Consider the following 19,355-nt stretch of genomic DNA (forward strand, 5'->3'; position numbering starts at 1 on the left):
AAAAGCATCTCCTTGGTATCTGTTGTGAGAATGTGTCTATACAGATGGTAACTGAGGACCCCTTACCTAGAAAGAAACTATTGAAAGGCCCTTCCTTCATTTCACTATCAAATTGTTTTCTTCTAGGTGGTCGAACACGTGTGCGAGCATTCATGCCTTCCCTCATCATTAGGTTGTAAATTGTGTGGAAGAATCCCAAATATTGAATGTTTGCTTATGTAGTGCTATGGTCTGGAGGACGACCAGTGCTCGTGATCTACTGGGAAAGCAGAAAGTCTGGATGGAATAGGATGCTATCACCCTGCTTATCAGTGGAGGCCATTTTCTTATCTCTTTTCACTGCCTATCTTATTGTGTGTTTATAGTCTTTATGTGTATAGGTGGCTTGCCTGCATTTATGATCGAGCACCACATGTATACCTAGTGCCCTCCGAGGCCAGAAAAGGACTTGGATCCTCTGAAGTGACTAACTGCTGGTTGAGTTGTCCTATGTAGGCTGGAGCTCGAATCCTGGTCCTTTGGAAGAGCAGCTCAGAGCAGGCTGATCACACGACCAGGATCAGCCAATTATCTGCCGGGTTTGGTCCACAGACCTCCGGAGGGAAGAAGGCACTCACTTGCAAGAGTACTGTCCAGAAGATGTCCCCTGGGCTTGCCTCCGTCAAACGCTGTGCGGAGAGGGCAGGGCCCAGGAATCCGCAGAATGCTGCCAAGCCCAAGCCCTCACTCTGAAGCGATGGCGTCGACGCTTTCCCCGGGCGTGGCACTCTCCTCTTTTGGCGGGCTCCGCATCGCGAGGCTCCGCCCCCTGGAACGGTCTCTCTGCAGTCGCGGAGGCGGGCTCTGCATTTCTATTGGTAGAGCGGTCCGCCGAGGCCCCGCCCCCTCCCGGGCCCGACGCGAACACGTTGGGTAGCCGGGACCGGTTGAAAAGCCGCCCGAATCCGGAGCGGCTCCCCGGGCGAGAGGCACGCTCAGGGCCGCGGTGGCGGTTAAGAGGCGTCTCAGTGGCTGGAGTGCGGTCCCCGGGGGCGGAGGGGCCGGGTGGGCCGAGACCTCGGCGGCCTGGCCCGCCGCCCTTCCCCCCCTACGCCCGAAGACCTTGTGGGTGGAAGCTCCCTGGAGCGCCTCACGCCCGCGCGATGGCTACTGCCGCGGAGACGGAGGCCCCTTCGACGGACGCGAGCTGGGAAAGCCGCGGCGGCGGAGACGACGGGGTGAAGCCTGCGCTTCCGGAGCTTGAGTCCTCCTTACAAAATGGCGGCGGCGACGGCGGCGGCGGCGCGGGGCCGGAGGAGACCGCGGCAGCTGAAGCCGCCCGGAGCCACGGCCACCAGCAGCCTCACCAAACCTCCGAGGCGGCCGCGGCCGCTCTGCCCAAAGGCGCCGAAGAGCCGGAAAGGCCTTTTAGGCGGAGTTTTCAGATCCCCAGGAAGAGCAGAGCAAAGAAAGGTGGTGCCTCCCCTTCCTCCCACCCCCTCTCTCGCTTCCCTCCCCCTCCATCTTTTTCATTAAGACCTCTCTGTCTCCTCTCCCCACACCCATCCGAGACACGTAAACACGCACGCAAGCGCCAGCAGCCTCTCCGCTCCCGGCCACGGCCGCCCAGCCGCCCTTGGTGCGAGAGGATAGGGTGGAACCACGCTCCGCCGCTCCCCCTCTCCCCGTGGAAGTTGGAAGTAGCTCAGGTTTGAAGCGGTTCCATGAGGCTGCGGCTCCCCGAGCGGAAAGATGGTGCTCGGTGCCCGTCTTTTCCCCCCAAGCCCCGAAGGCAGAGAAGCTGATGGTGGCCTCCTAAAGATGCTTCTGAGAAGTCTGCTTGTGGAAGTAGCCTGTGGCCATGGATTCTGAGGCTTTCTCCAAGGCCACTGCGTTCTAAGGACAAGTGTTTCTCACTGTGGAAATTCTTCAGCTCTGTGTGTCTACTTGAAATGTGCTCGATGTCAGCGTCTTCTATTTAGAAAACTCTCCATTAGTATATGCGCTCCATGCAGTTTTCCATCACACTTCATTTCCATGTAGTTTTTTTTTTTTTTTTTTGGAAAAGCATTAGCTTACGTAGGTTCTTCTGTATAATAACTTCCAAGCCTAGAATGACTTTTTTCTTAAACGATTATAGGAACAATTGGGTTGCTTATCTTTTGAGATCTTAGTGCCATATTGTAAAACGTACACTTTTTTTTTTCTTAGAGTAGGTTTTGACTGTCCGATAATTTGGAATTTTCTGGATTTGACTTAAACACTTACCTTCTTACTGCGTGTTTTTTTAATTGTTTATTTCCCAAAGCCTTTTTTTTTTTTTGTCATTTGAATATCTGAACATTTAGAATCTTGATTGGAACCGTGCATCTGGGTAACCAACTCTGCACAACTGAGATTATGAAAGTATAAAGAAAGTTCCTTTCTAAATGGATGACAAAGCGAAGGAAATAGCATGAGAAACCATGCAGAGAAGGATGAAGTTGATCTTTGCCGGCTGAAGTGAATGTTTCTAGAAATACTCTTTAAATGAGTTGATGTAATACTTGTAATACTTTAGGATGTAGGGCAAGACAGTGAATTCACTTGATGTCGTTAAGGTGTGTATGGCTGTGCTGATACAAGAAAAGTTAGATACTCGTCCCCAACCACCAGTTGGTAGAAAAGGTTAGAAGTGCTTTTAAGTAGGGCCTCATAATGTAGTAAGGGCTTAACATTTTCAAGCTGTATCAAACCTTTTGACATCCTATTTTAGATTCTAAATGACTAAGGCTTTGAACAAATCATCATTAAAGCAAGCCTTTTTTTTTTTTTTTTTTTTTTTTTTTTTAAAGGAACCAGAAAACTGGCTTAGAGTCCTTTAGGATTCTTTTTTAAAATTTAGTAAGGTAGTATGTACTTCTTAAATTTAATAAGCCAAATCCAGAAGTTGCTCTAAAATGACTGCCCTTGAACATATTAAAAGTGGCACAGGGATTTAGGGAGTATAAACTGCTGCTTTTTCCGTGGAGTCTGATGTATTCCTTGGGGAAATGAGAGAGTTTCCATTTTGCCTAGGGATACGATTTTTACTTTCTCAATTGTAAGGGAGGTTGTAGTTAGAAAAACATGGTAGGTGTTTTTTTTTTTTTAATTTTTACTGAAAATAATTCTTAATATCTTACTGTACACTAGGCAGCAATTGTTCAAATAGTACATAATAGGGTCAAATCAACACTTTACAAAAACCAAATAAGAGAATCTCCTTAAGTTGTTCAGCCCTTCGACTTGAAATGCTCCTGTCTCAGCCTTCCTTCTAGGTGGAATTACAGGTGATATCATGATCTATTAATACAGTGCTTTCAAGTAACTATTTTACCCATCTCAGATTTTATTCTAAATTGGGAGAAATTAGTCTTTGAATTTCAGTTTTATAGTTAAAAACGCTGTCACTTTAGAACAGTTACAAGAGTCTTTTGCCTTTTACATAGTCCTGGCTGCCTTGGAACTCACGGAGATCCACCTACCGGTCTCTTCAGAGTGCTCGGATTGAAAATAAGCAATACCAGCCCTACCTGTCTGTCAGTCTGTCTCTCCTTCTCTCTTTAAACATCACTTACTCGGATATAGTGTGCAACACAGAACAAATGGTTGGAAGGAAAACAAAATAGTATAGAGACTGTTAAGTTTCCTTCCATCATTGATGAGAAGGTTTGAAAGTATGTTTAGGATTTAGCTTGGTACTAATGGTCATCTGACTTGCTAGTATAAACAATTTTTTTTTATAGATTTAGCAGTCTTAACTGCTTTCTGGTGAAACTTAAAAGTTTGGATGTTAATTTTTAAACAATTTCTTAAAATATCATTCAGTATAATTTATAGGCCATGCTGCCATCAAACATGCAGCCATCCTCTTGCCTCAAGTTTCCTAAGTGCTAAAGTTTCACACAAATAGGAACTTGTCCAGCTCTTGAAAGTTTCCTTGATGATAATAGCATGACATCTAAATGCTGCCATTTTAGTGGTATAATAATACTGGCAAGCAATATTGTACTTGATAGGTTGTAGACATTGCTCTTTGTACATAATTACATCTCAGCGATTCTTTGTGGTCGGTATTTGTCCATTTTACAGAAAAACTGAAGTACTGAGAAGTCACTTGTCACTTAATTAGTAAATGGAATTTGAACATGTATAGACTGCTTGGAACTACTCAACTCTAATGAGGTTATTCCTAATAGTCTAAATTATATTTTTATTTAGGGAGGCAGGGTTTATTTTGGCTCACAGTTTCAGGGTATAGTTGATTATGCTGAGAAGTCATAACAGCACAAGCCTGGCAGTTAATCACATGACAAAACATCTGTAATCAGAAAACAGAGAAAGATGAATGCCCCCTCCTCTCCCATGTTCCCTATGTATTCCAAACTGGCCTCAAACTCAAAACTTGGATACTACTACTTTAGCCTCCTAAACACCACCACGAGTGGCTTTATAATCTAGAATTTAAGTTAGCTTTTGATTTGACCAGTTGTGAAATTGCAAAGTTTAGCATATATTCAACCTTGGGGAGAATTTTGAGATGGAAAGATTATGCTCACTGTAAGTAATGGCAGATTATATGTTTTAGAAGGTTTTGTATTTTAAGTTTTTTTTCAGAGCAAAAACAGATTTATTTATAGATAGAACTCCCAAGAGTGGGAGGGAGACCTAGGGATAAATACTCATATTTTACTGATTATGATGTGTGTTGTAGTTATTGGTTGGGCTATTTTCTGTAGTATAGAGAGCCACAAAAATTGAATTGGCCTGTAGATGGATCACCATGTTTTATTCTATATCTAGTGTGTCATCAAAAGTAAATTAAACTTAATAGTTGAATCTGACAGTATTTCTCTCCAAAGTTCTTGGGATAGACTAGTGATACACTTTCTAAAAGATAGTCATCTTTTCTAACAAAATTTGCAGTTGTCTTTAAAAAAAGAAAAAAAAGGACCAGATCTTAATGTGTAACTGAAGATGGATTTACTTCCTGCCTCCAACTCCTCAGTTGCTGGGATTGGACCTGATTCTGCAGCTGTCTTTAAGTCATGGTGTTTTAGTTGGAGTGGATAACTGGATTTTGAAAGCAGTAATTTTTCTACGTAGACATAAATCTGGGCAGGAAATTTCATATTTGTACTGGTCCATGTTGACTTATGCCAGTGTATTTGTTACTAACAATGCTGTGTTCATTCAATATTGATGTAGAGATATAGCACATTCTTTTTTTTTTTTTCCAAGACAGGGTTTCTCTGTGTAGCCCTGGCTATCCTGGAACTCACTCTGTAGACCAGGCTGGCCTCGAGCTCAGAAATCCGCCTGCCTCTGCCTCCCGAGTGCTGGGATTAAAGGCATGTGCCACTACGCCTGGCGAGATATATAACACATATTTAAAACATTGTCAGGTAGTAATTTTTTAGATAGAGCCATTTACAAATCAGTTAAGAACAAATGGAGTCACACTGTATATGGTAATTAAGGCCGGTAGATACCAGCCTTGGACTCAGAATTACAGACCAAGTTTGGTCACTAGCCACTTTGCTAATTATTTTATTTTCTCCCATGTAGCTCAGGCTGGCTTTGTACTTTTTTAAAAATTATTTTTTATTAGCATATATTATATACAGTAATGGGTTATGGGTTTCATTATGACATCTTCATACATGTATACGATGTCATCATAACCCCATTAACCTGCTTGTACTGCTCCTCCGAACACTTTGCAACTGGAGTTATAGTTGGGAGCTGCCATGTGGGTGCTGGGAACTAAACTTAAACCAGTGTCTTCTGGAAGAATAGCCAGTATTCTTAATCTCTTGAGCCATCTTTCCAGCTCTTCCACTTACTAATCCCAACTAGTTCCCAACTTTTTGGGGAGGGGGTGTTGGTGGGTTAGGGTTGTTTACAGCATGGCACCCCAGTCTACACCACAGAAGAGAATCTTCCCCTTGCATCATCCATTAATGGTATAAATCTTCAGAGAGGGATGGAGGTCTATCATTCCTTCTCAGTCTTGTGTAGATCATACATAGGCAACCAAAAAGGCAATCACCACTTTTGAGTTAGTGGCCTTGCCTTGTCTGGAAGTCACACATACATACCTTTTACCAACTTGTACATTGTAGGTGTCCAGACTATTCTTATCCACTGTTGCTAAATGTTGGGGGGAGTGACAGGTGTTCCACTTAGGATTAGCATTCAGCAGTCATTTATTCTCTGCTTTAACAGTCACCTGGTACAAAATGAAGCTTCTCTTATCAGAGCTGACAGCAGTACTATTCTATGAGCTTGCCTGTAACTTTTGGAGCTTCTGTCTCAGCCCTCTAAATGCTGGAATTATGGATATATGCTACCACATTCAGCTGGTATTCTTTGTGGTGCTCTTGTGGTTCTGGGGGCAGAACTTAGGACTTCTTGCTTGTCAGGCAAATACTCTACTACTGAGAACCATTGAGTCCCATCCATTGGCTACTTAAGTTATAGTTACTTTTAGATCTGAAAGCTTACATTCTTACTGTTTACATGTTTTGATGGTAGTACCCCTTGCTTTCTAAAGTTTAGCATATCATGTATATATAGTATAAGAACTACACTGACACAAAATAAATTAGTCAAAGATAATGGAGGAAAATGTTCTTTTGATTAAAGAAATATGCTATTTTTTGACCTATTGCCAACTGCTTAAATGTCAATTCTTTTTGTGTGTATGTTATGTGGGTATGGCTGAAGGGATGGAACTCAGGGCAAGTACTCAACCATTGACTTCTATCACTAGCTATCTTTTTACTCTCCCTCATCCCAAGGCAAGGTTTCTCTGTGTCTATCCCTGGCTGTCCTTGAAGTTCGGCATCTGGCTTGTACTTTACCAGCTTTTTATGTACTTACCTGGCTTTTTATGTAGCTTCCAGGGATCCAAACTCAGGTTATCATCACGACTACACAGCCATCTCACCAGCCACTTTTATTTTTTCAGTTGTATTATAGTAACTATGTTGACTTTATTCCTCAGGATGCTTGTATATATCCAGTCTTAAAGTAGGTACACATTGGCTTTTACCTAGCACACACTGTTATAATAACATGTAATCAAAATAACTTCATTTTTAGAGCTACTATTGTGATATATGCCTAGTTAGCTAAAGATCCAGATATGTCACCAGGGAGTAGTGGCAGCCCATGCCTTTAATCCCAGCACTCAGGAGGCAGAGGCAGATGTAGAGGGATCTCTGAGTTTGAGGTCTGCCTAGTTTACTAAGTTCCAGAACAGCCAGAGCTACATGGAGGGACCCTGACTTGAACCTGCCCCCAACTCCCAAAAAGGAATGGATATGCCATTTGACATTGTATCCTTTATAGTCTAATAAAAATGAAAATATAGTAAAGCAGCTTATTTACAGTTATCTTTTCTGTGGCATACTTCCAAGTATAAAGTTGAGCGATGGTGGCACATGCTTACAATTCTAGTACGTGGGAAGCTGAAACTGGAAGACGACATGTTTGAGGTCAGCCTAGGATGCATAGTGAATCTCAGACTATTCATTATAAACTTTTTGTGTAAGACCTTGTGTCAAAATATAAATGTATGCACAACAGTATTTTCAATGGAACCCAAGGGTTACTTTTAATATTTATTGACCTTGAAATGTCTTGGAAAAAAATATAGGCTTTTTTTTTTTTAATTTGGGGAAAGTTTATATGTACAGATTTGGTTTTTGAAATTTATTAAATGAAAATTTCATGTATTAAAATTTCAGGTTATTAGGACAAATTATTTTTGTTTGTTGTCGTTGTTTGTTTTGAGATGGGATCTTACTATGTAGCCCTGGCTGGCCTGGAACTCAATCTGTAGATCAAACTGGCCTCAAACTCAGAGATCTGCTGCTGCTTTTCTCCTGAATGTGTAACTAACGGCATGTTCCACCATGCTTGATAATTAAACCAAATAGGTTAAATGGTTTAGTGTTATAAGAATTCCAGTGCCAGAGAGCGGTCTCTGCTGGAAAAAGCACTTGATATCTAAGCTTAAGTTTGATTCCTAGAACCATAGTTGACTGTGAGAACCATGTGAGGGTTGTTCTCTGACCTCTAGATGTACATCCTGTCTTGAGCGTACTCATGTTCATGCATGCACACAAAGATTTGAGCCAGTTGTGGTGGCACATGTTTGTATTTCCAGTATATGGGAGACTTTGAAAGAAGGACTTGAGGTTAGACTTGGCTGCCCAGTGAGAACTTGTACCAGAGAACATTAAATGGACTGTAGACTGGTGAAAACACAAGGGAAACAAACTTAATTGTGTTAACTGTGCACAGGTACTCCATTCTGCTTAGTACTTTTGTTGTAAGGGCCTGTGATTCACCAAAGAATGGTACCCCAGACTCAAATATGTACACAAAGGCAAAGAGTGTTGTTTATTGTGCAGAAATTAACCAGCACACAGGGATCTCCATATACCAAAATGGAGATGTTGAATGAGTTTACAGACTCGGTTTTAAAGCCTGGTAGGGTACCAGGGAGGAGTGGGTAACCTTTTGCCTTTCTTTACCTCAGTTGGTTGGCTCTATTTTTCAGGGTGTGGGCATCATTGGGATTGGTCAAGGTTCTGGGGAGTTTGGGGTACTTTCTGGAACTTTTGCTAATTAACTACTCTAGGCTCAGGCAAGGTGTTAGAAGCAGCTCCTGATTGGTTGCCCTCAAGGGGTGGTTTTTCTTGGCATTTGACTTGTTTTGGACTTGTCCAGTATTAGGAAAAAGAAATTTAGGCCTAGTTCTTAAGAGTGTCAGTTTGGAGCCTGTCATGGAGTCTGCCTGGCTTAGCCCGTCATGGCCCTCTCATTGCCCTGCCTTACATAATGTATTTGGCATATAATAGTTATTAGGAGAACTGCAGTCTTGCATTTTACAGTGAACTGGGCTTTTAAGTTATATATATCTCGTCTGCTACAAAGTCAGTAAATGACAAATCTGGTGTTTCAGTTTTTACTGAACTCTTTTGCAGTTTGCTAGTATTGGGCATTGCACCTAGTTTTTGAAACATGCTAGAAAAATGCTGTATTACTTTTTTTGTTTTGAAGACAAGCCTCACTAATTTTTCAGGCCACCCTTGAACTTTCTCTGTACTTAGCCATCAAGTAGCTAGGATAAGATGGTACATACCCTTAATCCTGGCATTTGGGATCTCTGAGTTCAAGGCCACCCTGATCTACAGAGTGAGTTTCAGGACTACACAAAGAAGCGCTGTTTTCAAAAACAAACAAACAAACAAACAAACAAAAAAACAAAAACAAAAAAAAGATTCTGGCTTGGCTCAAAACCCTTCATCTTAGCATTTGATACTTAAATGTTATATTTTTTATTGATAATAAAGCTATTTGAGTACTGTATATTACTTTAACTTTAAAGCCCTGGCTGGCCTGGACCTTATTCTATTAGACTAGTCTGCCTCAAAGTTTGGATTAACCTCTTATCTCTGTCTTTTAAAACAAATTTTTGTAATTTCATTTTCAAATGTAATGTGAGGTAACACACAAATGGAACTTAAGACTCTTTACTATTCATTGCTTTGTAATGGATCAGAAATATTACAAAGTTTGGTTTGTAGGGATTATAGACATGAGCTACTATGTTAGATTTTAGCTTTTATTTATGGTAAATCTTTATAGTTGTTTGACTGCCATAGTCTTAAACATGCTTTTTCAGTGCAGTGTAAATAGGAATTGAGACAAGTTGAGTGCATGCATAGGTCCTTATGAGAGTTTAAGCAATTTAGATTAATTTATATTATAAGAATTATAATTAATATGTTATACATTATAAGGATTAATTTATATCCTTGAGGTTTATAAAACCATAACTGTTTTTGTATATGAGGCCAGGTCATCATTGTTGAAAGGAACTAATTAGTCTAGGTAAGTCTTAATTTTTCTTCAGTGAGTTACAAAAATAATTTGTGTGCTGGAAATGGATGTACATCTGTCTACACATGGTTATGCAAGTGGAGGACAGAGGACAACTTTTTGCAAGGAGATTAGGGATCCAACGCTGGTCAGGTCTGTGCAGCGAGCTCTTCACCTGTTGTGCCATGTAGTGAGTGCTAATAATAACTCTTGCATGCCATAAAATAAAGTAACTATTGGGGCCTTTGTTCAGAAAACCTACATTTATGATAGACTAATCTTAGAATTTGTTTTTTTATTTTTGTTTCTTTTTGTTTTTGTTTTTTTAATAGCTCTTTTCCAGCCATTAACTCCAGGGTCTCGAGAATTTGAAGATGTTTTAAATATTCTCCATTCATCTTACCTTGAACCATCCTCAGTAACAAATTTTAACTATAGACGAGCTTGCTTGATACATAATGAACTTTTGGAAAAAGAGGTATGTATTTAGCCTGGGGAAGAAGTCTTTTTTTTTTTTTTTTTCCTTTCTTTCTTTGTAGAAATGCAATTTTTTTTTTTTTTTTTTTTTAGGGAACGGTAACTTAAAAGGTGAAAATATCTTCTTGGTGCTAGGAATTAAACCAGGGGCTGATTCAAGTCTCAACAAGTGCTCTACCTCTGAAATACATCCCCACTATGTTTATCTACTGTGTTAAATTGTTACTAATGTGTAGTTACCCAGAATCCTGAAATAAGTCACCCACATAGGCATAGTTTACTATAGAATACTTAGTTGTAAATTTACAACTAAGTTTTTTTTTCTATTTTTTTCTTTTATGTTTATACATTTTTTTTTTTTAAGATGGGGGTTTTATCCTAGTCCAGCATAGCTTAGAATTTACTGAGTGGTCAGGTTGACTTTGAACTTATAGGAATCTTCCTGTGTTAGCTTTCCAAGAGTTGTATTTGTAAAAGCAAGTTGTTGTGGTACCCCTCACACACCCCCAATAGAAATTTTTCTGAAAAAAAGTATGTACAAAGGGCAGCAGTTGACAATGAATACTTATATGCAGATTAGATGTTCTTTGAATTTAATATAGGAAAATCCAGCATGTATAATTCTGAGGTAACACACAAATGGAACTTTAGACTCTTTACTATTTATTGCTTTGTAATCGATGTGAAATATTACAAAGTTTGGTTTTATACCAGTTGGTTAATGATGTACTACTAAAATTTAACTTTGAAAATCTTTCTTAAGGGCACTGTTGTAGTTCCTAAAGAAAATAAAAATGTGATAGTTTAATGTAGTTTCATGGTATAGTAGGGATTATTTGTTAATTGTGTATGGAAATTTTATCTGAAGTTATATTACATAATTGAGACAGCCTGAATACAGATACAAAAATGCTAGCTATTTTGTCGTTTAAATAGATATGTGTTTGAATCTCAAAGTAAATCCAGGAGTTTAGAGTACTTGACTAGTATGCAACAGTAGTTCTGTAACAGAGGCTGCCCTTGATTGAACTCTGGGGGATCTTCCTGCCTCAGCCTCCAGACTGCTAGCTTTAAGTGCCACTGTATTTGGCATAAATAAACTATTATATTCAGTATGCCATGTAAAGTGGGAGATTAAAAGATGAAAAAAATTAATTCTTAGTGAGATTAGGGATATAGTAAGTTTTTAATAGAAAATTAGCTAACATTGGTGAATACCTAGATACTTCTGACTATTCTATGTGTTGGGAGTTAAGATGGAAAGGAATAAGATTGAAGATTGAATAGCAGAAAACATAGAGATTTTTGATAGCTTTGTTATTTATTAGAAAAATTTCTTTAATTCAAAGCATAATGAAACAATCATGTTAAGTAGTTAAGCAGATTTATTTAATTTTTTTTTTTTTTTTTTTTTTTAGTTTACAGAAAAGAGAAGAGAATTGAAGTTTGATGGTCGTTTAGATAAGGAACTTTCAGAATCTTATGCATTTCTCATGGTTGATCGGTACCAGGTGAGATAATTCTGTTTCCATTGTAAGTAATTTGTTTCCTAATTATTCTTTTGATAAGGATAAGGTAATCTTTTCTTCTGTTTTTCCATGGAGCGGGGAGGAGAGTGAGAATGTTGAGTTCAAGTTGCCAGTCTTGGTGGTAGGTGCCTTTACCTACTAAGCGTCCTACTAGTTGTTTGTTTTATTTCATTAGTTTGTTTCTTTATTCACTTTATATACCCTTGTTTATTTTTTAAGATTTATCTTTATTTTTAATAAAGTATGTGCACATTAGTTTGGGTAAGTGTTGACTCTCCTGAAGCTAGAGTTACAGGCAATAGTGATTCTCCTGACATGAGTGCCAGGAATTCAGTGTGAGTTCTCCAGCAGAGTAGTATGAGCTCTTAACCACTGACCCATCTCTCCAGCCCTTGTTTGTTTGTTTTTTTGGGGGGGTGGGTGCAGGGGGTGACTTGCTATGTATCCATGCTGTCTTTCCTTGAACTTAGAGGCATCTTGCTGCCAGTCTTTTGGGGTTATAGACATTCCCTGTAACCTAACGTTTTTATTAATGTATAAGTAGAAGAAATAATTCAGAAGGGCAAATTATGTTTTGTAATTTCTTTTTCAAATGTAATTATTGTTTCTCTGATCATGTCTGGTTTTTTTTTTCCCCCTAGAATAAAAACTTTTTTTTTTAAATGAAAGCAAGACTGTCTTATATAATGCTGATTCTATGTTTTTTTAAAAATGTTTTGCTTGAGGCTAGAGAGGTGGTTCAGACGTTAAGGCACTTGCTGCTCTTCAAGAGGACTTGAGTTCAGTTCCTAGCAACTATATTGGTCAGCTCACAAAGCACCTCTAAGTCAGCTCCAGAGAATCTATTCGCCCCTTCTGGTGTTTGAGAGCACTGCCACACACAAATACATAATTCACATAACTAAAAATATTAAAAAAAATTTAAAGTATATATAAATATTTTGCTGGTCTTAATTCTCTTTTGTTGGTGAGAATATCTGACAAGTAGCATAAAGAAAAATGAATTTTTGATAGGATAACCTTAGAAATTTAAGCCAGTTTTACATTGATACTAGTTAGCTGAGATCTGTGTGTGAAAATTTTGTAATTATAGTTTAGAAGATAACATTTTGAAGTTTTAAAAATTAACTTTTCTTGTTAATTTGATTTTAAACTGAAATGTTTTGTTTACATAGGTTCAGAGCATATGTGAAAAAGGATTGCAGGTGGGCCAATCCAAAATAACAGTTCTTGGCAGTCCTTTCATGGGTAATTTTTCTTGTTTCTCATTTGTACTTAACTATTAAGTTGCCATTTAAAACCCTAAGTGTAGTATACCTATAGTCACTAGTTAAATTAGGATGCTTTTCATAGTTTCCAATAAGGAGACTAGTATTAAGTTCTGAAATAAAACACTGGTTTTATTTCTTTGTTTCTGATTTTAAATACTTTGAATTGATGAAATGTTACTATTTAAAATGTTTTATGATTTTGAAAAATTATACTAATTTTATATTTTACTCTGGATGTTGTCTTTAGTATTGCTTTTAAAAAGTTGTCATACCTCCTATTCCTTTTATTATTGGTTAAATAATTTGATTTTTTTTTAAATTAAACTTGATTGTTCACATTCAAATTATTATTTTCTTTCTTTTAGGTATCTATCTTTGTAGGTATGCAGATCTCTTACAGGCTAATCCTTTGGAAGCTGGGGCAGTAGGCGATGTTGTTATTTTTAAAATCATGAAGGTAATTTTAACTTGTATTTGTACATAGAAAAGGCAACATTTAACTTGGACTTTAATTTTAAGTGACATGACTTTAGGAGTTTGAGTTAAAAGCCTATATTTGTTAGTGTATGAAGAGTTGCTATCTTAAAAGACTATTTTAGCAATTGATTTGTTGTCTTTTAGATTATCTTCATTTATTAATTATGTATGTGTTGGGGTACACATGCCACAGGATGCATGTGAAGATCAGAGGAAGACTTGGGGCCTGGGGGTGTTAGTTTTTCCTTCAGCCTTGTGGATAATTACAACTCAAAACCTCAGGTCATCAGGTTTGGTGTTTTTACCTGCTGAGCTATGTCACTGCCAGCATCCCCCTCTCTTCCACCCCCATTTTCCAAATGAAAGAATGAAAAAAAAAAGAGTAACATGTTGGTGATATAAGTAGGTTAACAGTTTAATAGCACTTGTATTTCTTCTTTATTATAGCATATAGTAAAAATCATGTTAAGTGGACACTTAAAATTTTTTTTTTTTATTTTAGGGTAAAATAAAGAGTATTTATGACTCTCTTAGTGTAAAAAGCTTGGAATCCATGTTAAGTAAAAATGCTTTGGACCCTACACCAAAACATGAATGTCATGTGTCTAAAAATGCCAGTAGAATTACATCCCTCTTGGCATATAGAGCCTATGAGCTTACTCAGGTATGTACTTGGATCCATTTAATGTGAAAGATTTATGTGTGTCTGTCTGTCTTTCTGTGTGCGCATACAGGAGCTTGCATTTGTAGGCTTGGAGGCTGGAAGAAAAGGGGATCAGATCAGAGTTGGAGGTACAGGATACTCACCTGGCTTGTTAAGAGGGTACTGGGACCTAAATTCTGGTCTTCATGGTCAAACAAGCAAGCAGTGTTAAGCACTGAACCATGTCATTGCCGCACCTCTTGGGATGCCTGCCTTTCAGGGCCTTAGAAGTACCTTGTTGGTGAATAGCATTTGTGTTTCAAAGTAAAGGTCAAGCCCCTTGGCTGTCTTACTTCACAACTCCATGTTCTATGGAGTTAATGGAATGCAGACTTAGTGTATTTTTAAGCCTTATCTTAAAAACATATGTAGTTTTGTTTTCTTTTCTAAAAAAAAATTGAGAGGTCTCAGTACATATATTAGAACTCTTTATGTAGATCAGGCTGACTTTGAACTCAATCTGCCTGCCTCTGCCTTTTTAGTGCTGCTATTAAAGGCCTATACTGACAAGCATGGCTTTTTGTTGATGATGTTTATTTCTGGGTTTTGGAGACAATGTCTCACTTTGTAGTCTTGGCTGGCTTGAAACTCATGATGTAGGCTGGACTGGTTTCAAATTCACTGAGAGATCTCTCTTGGTTCAACCTCCCAAGTGCTGGGATTAAAGATGTGTGCCACAACACTAGGCTATTTTTTGATACCAGGCCTTATTTAAGTCCATCCTGGTCTTACACTTGCTATCTACTGGAGGCTAGTCTTGGGCTCCTCCTTCCTGATACTCCCTTTTCCTTGTCTGGCCTTTTTTTTTTTTTTTTTCCTTATTCTGGGTCTTGTTTTATAGCTTAGGTTGACCTCAAAATCATCATCCTCTTGTCTCAGCAGCCTCTTGAGTCTTGGAAACCTTGAATGCTAGGAAAGACTATTTTTCTTGTTGTCAGCATCCCTTAGTTGCTTGTGGTTTATCTAGGGTTGAAGCCTTGTGAGCTTTCCCCCATAACAAGTATGTAAAAGTAGTGATGTTAACCTACTGTCTATTAAAATGATGTTATTTTAAAAATTTATACTTTATACTTGAAAACATAATCAGTCTTTTTGTTCCCCCGATTTCTCTCAGATCTTTTCCTCTTCCCTACTCACCCAAGTCCATTTTCTTTCTCAAAAAAAATAAAATAAGATAAAAGAAAAAACCAAGTAAGACAGAAAATACCAAATCCAAACAAAATGCATACAAAAAGCACAGACTGTTTTGTGTTGAACAGCTACTCCCAGATAAGCATGGGGCCTGCCTTGGAGTATGTATGGTGTTGCTTCATCAGAGAAAATTGATTTCCCCTTTTCTGTCAGATATCATTTGCAAATAGTTTCTTAGTGGTAGTACTTTGTGTCCACTTCCCTTTTTTCATGCTGGGATATTATCTGTGGATTTGTGTGGATGTTTTATATGCTGCCAATCTCTTTTATATGCAACAGTCTCCCTGATTTCATGTGTATCCGTTTTGTTATAGCTAGATAATGCTGTTTCCTTGGAATCTTCTACCTCTCTGGCTCTTAAAGTCTTTCTGTGTCCTCTTCCGAGAGGTCCCTGAGCCTTGAGGAAGGAGGGCTTTGATAAAGACATCCCATTTAGGACTGAGTCCCACAAGGTCGTTGTCCAGTTGTGGATCTCTGTTAATTAAACTGTCATGTACTGCAAGAAGCTTCTCTTGTGAGGGTGGAGTGATGCTCTGATGTATAACAGTAGGTCACTAGGAGGGATTTGATTAATATGTTTGGTTCGCAGAATAAGAGTTCTAGTGTCTCCATTACAGCTCATGACCTGTTTAGTCTCAGATTCTTGGCCACTTTAGCAGTGATAGGGCTCCATTTCATGGATGTACCGTAAATCAAACCGAAAAATGTTGGGTTACTCCATTTGTAACTACCATTTATGCTACTGTTATACTAGCATCTCTTGCAGGCCGGCCGGTTGCTGTTGGTCAAATACTGATGATTACTTCTCTCCTCTATTGGTGCTTACTGCTTCCTAGCCCGATAGACAGTGTGTGTGTTGATAGAGCTAAAGCTCTTAGTTAGGCACCAGCTCCATTCCTCCTTGTCTCCAGTGGTAGGGCCTCACTGTCAGGTTGTATAGGGTAACCAGTAACCATGGCGATAGCCTGTGGTATTTGGATGGGTCTGTGGGACCCTTTGGCCAATGATTAACAAGATGTAATCCATTCTTGGCCCTGGGAATTTTACTTGGCAGCGTAAGATGTCTAACTATGGGCATTGTTCTCTTGCATTGTATGCTGAACCTAGAAGTAAATACTCATCAAAAATTTTTGTTGGGGCTGGACACATGGCAAATCAGTTAAGAGCATTGGCTGCTCTTCCAAAGGACTTGAATTTGTTTGTCAGCACCACATGGCAATTCACAAATGCCTTAATTCCAGTTCCAAGGGCTCAGATGGCCTCTTTTTCTAGACAGACATATATGTAGGCAAATGTTCTTAAACAGAATAACAAAAATTTTCTGCAGTACTTATGGAGAAGTTTGGCTCCTTATTAAGTTATCTTAGTGGATAAGACATATGGCTGGGTATTTTAAGAAAAATTGTATTACGTAAGACATCAGGAGCTTCCTCAGTTCACTACTTTTAGATAGATAATAGTGTTATTGGTAGACTTGAAGTTAGTTACTGAGTTCTCTAGAAATTGTAAACCAGAGCTTTATATATATATTTTAAAAAGTGTTTTAGAAGAAGTTTGAGAGAAACAACATTGTTAAAATCAGTAATTTCCCAGGGAAAAGAACTTGGTTTATAGACTCAGACATTCTTTTAAAATAGAAATCAGGGGGCTGGAGAGATGGCTCAGCAGTTAAAAGCCCTGACTGCTCTTCCAGAGGTCCTGAGTTCAATTTCTAACAACCATCTGTAATGGAATCTGATGCCCTCTTCTGCTGTGTCTGAAGAAAGCAACAGTATACTCCTATATATAAAATAAATAAATACTTAAGAAAAAAAAAACTAAAATAGAAATCAGTTTTCTGCTAGCCAGTGTGATGACTGACGTGACCAGGGGAAGGGAGGAGGCTTGTGAGTAATAAGATAATCTGCTTGAACATTTCCATGCATGTGTAGTCTTTTGCACACCTCCTTTGCTTCAGTTTTCACAGTTGAGTTCCAGTTTTGTTTTGCCTTTTGTACTAACACAGAAAATGATATTTGATATTGGTTGAAGTTTTAGCGTTAGTATTTTACTTTTTTATCAAGTAAAAGCTTTTCTGGGGTGACCTAGCTTAGGCTTCATTTTACAGTATATTTTTTTAAAGATTTATTAATTATTATATGTAAGTACCCTGTAGCTGACTTCACACACATCAGAAGAGGGCATCAGATCTCATTACGGGTGGTTGTGAACCACCATGTTGTTGCTGGGATTTGAACTCAGGATCTTCAGAAGAGCAGTCAGTGCTCTTACCCTCTGAGCCATCTCACCAGCCCCTTAGAGTATTTTTATTAGGAAGTTAATTGCACATTTCTGCTGTCAACTCTTCTGAACTAAACTTCTGGGATAGCTTGGTGTCTGGTACATAAAATGCATACAAAATACACTTTTTTGTTTTCAGCCAAGCGTACAAGCTCAAGGAAATTTTTTTTCCTGCTGAAGCTGCTTAAATGGTTCTATGTTATCAACAAAATAATATATTTTCTCTACTACTTTTCTATTCTAAAATGATAATTTTGTACTTTTTTATTTTTAGTATTATTTTTATGAGTATGGCTTTGATGAAGTAAGACGAAGGCCAAGACATGTTTGTCCGTATGCAGTTGTGTCTTTTACTTACAAAGATGAAGTACAAACTCCAAAGTTTGTGTCTCCATTGAGGTAAGTCAGTTTTATTTACACAAAGAAGTAGTTCAGAAGCGACCATTGTCTTCTTCAACTTTTTTTTTGACATAAACTAGATGTTTTCATATTCATGATAAGTAGAATAGACCCTTACTGTGAAAATAGGAACTAAAGTGTACTTTGATTCACCTCGCTAAGTGGTAGAACTTTTTTTTCTTTTCAACATTTATATGTTCTTTAATAAATAGCAATTTTAAAAGTTAAAAGTTTAAACTGGTTGTGGTATATGCCTGAACTCCCAGCACTTGGGACATGGAGGTCAGCTTGGGCTATGCAGTGAGTTTGAAGCCATCTTTGCTTCATGAGTCTCTTAAGTTCCTCAAACAGAAAAATTATGTTTTTAGCTCTCTTAAAAATTGAGTTTCTATAAAAATCTTACCCAAACCAATGAAATATTTAGTTGAATGCCAAGATATTCCTAGTTTTAAGAGTCAGGTGATATTTATTTTCTTTTTTAATTTATAAACATACCTAAAATAACTGTTAAAACAACTGTTTTAAAAAACTACTCATCTTTAATGATGCATATTTTTAGGGTGACCTCTATTGGTTTTTAAAGTCAAATGTGCTTGATAAGGGGTACTTTAGTTGTGTTTTTGTTTTTATGGATAAAGTTGTTCTGGCTGGCTTGTAGCTTACTATAAATAGCGTAGGTGAGAAGAATCTGCCTTAGCTTCCGGAGTGCTGATATGAGCCACCAAGCCTTGGTGATACAGCACTTTTTTTCATATTAATAATTAATAAGCTTTTAAAACCTCTCCCAGCCGGGCGTGGTGGCGCATGCCTTTAATCCCAGCACTCAGGAGGCAGAGGTAGGTAGATTTCTGAGTTCGAGGCTAGCCTGGTCTACAAAGTGAGTTCCAGGACAGCCAGGGCTATATAGAGAAACCCTGTCTCGAAAAAAAACCAAAAAAAAAAAAAACCAAAAAACCTCTCCCAGTACCAATTCATATAACGTAGAGATGTGTGTGTTTCTCATTTTTGCTTTATATTTATGAATGCTGATTTTCATTGTTTCTGTCTTGTCTGTCCATCTCTTTTGGTACAAAGTCTCTTACATAGACATGGTTTGTGTACACCAGACTGGTCTCAAAATCACAGAAATCC

The 19,355-nt window shown here is 38.3% G+C and overlaps 1 protein-coding gene across 4 annotated transcripts in view; it reads left to right on the top strand.

Moving 5' to 3' along the window:
- The first annotated feature begins 904 nt into the window (after nucleotides 1-904).
- Nucleotides 905-19,355, top strand: part of Tasor (transcription activation suppressor) — a 54,506-nt gene continuing 36,055 nt past the window's right edge. For all 4 annotated transcript variants that reach the window (XM_021181460.3, XM_021181458.3, XM_021181461.3 and 1 more), the window contains exons 1-7: nucleotides 905-1,452; nucleotides 10,230-10,375; nucleotides 11,793-11,885; nucleotides 13,079-13,151; nucleotides 13,540-13,631; nucleotides 14,154-14,315; nucleotides 18,100-18,224. In XM_021181460.3, coding sequence (XP_021037119.1) covers nucleotides 1,143-1,452; nucleotides 10,230-10,375; nucleotides 11,793-11,885; nucleotides 13,079-13,151; nucleotides 13,540-13,631; nucleotides 14,154-14,315; nucleotides 18,100-18,224 — 1,001 coding nt within the window. In that variant the 5' untranslated portion in view covers nucleotides 905-1,142. The remainder of the gene's footprint in view (nucleotides 1,453-10,229; nucleotides 10,376-11,792; nucleotides 11,886-13,078; nucleotides 13,152-13,539; nucleotides 13,632-14,153; nucleotides 14,316-18,099; nucleotides 18,225-19,355) is intronic.

The sequence above is a fragment of the Mus caroli genome, unplaced genomic scaffold (genome assembly GCF_978045245.1).
Source record: "Mus caroli unplaced genomic scaffold, Mus_caroli_1 scaffold_12, whole genome shotgun sequence".
NCBI classification, from domain to species: domain Eukaryota; kingdom Metazoa; phylum Chordata; class Mammalia; order Rodentia; family Muridae; genus Mus; species Mus caroli.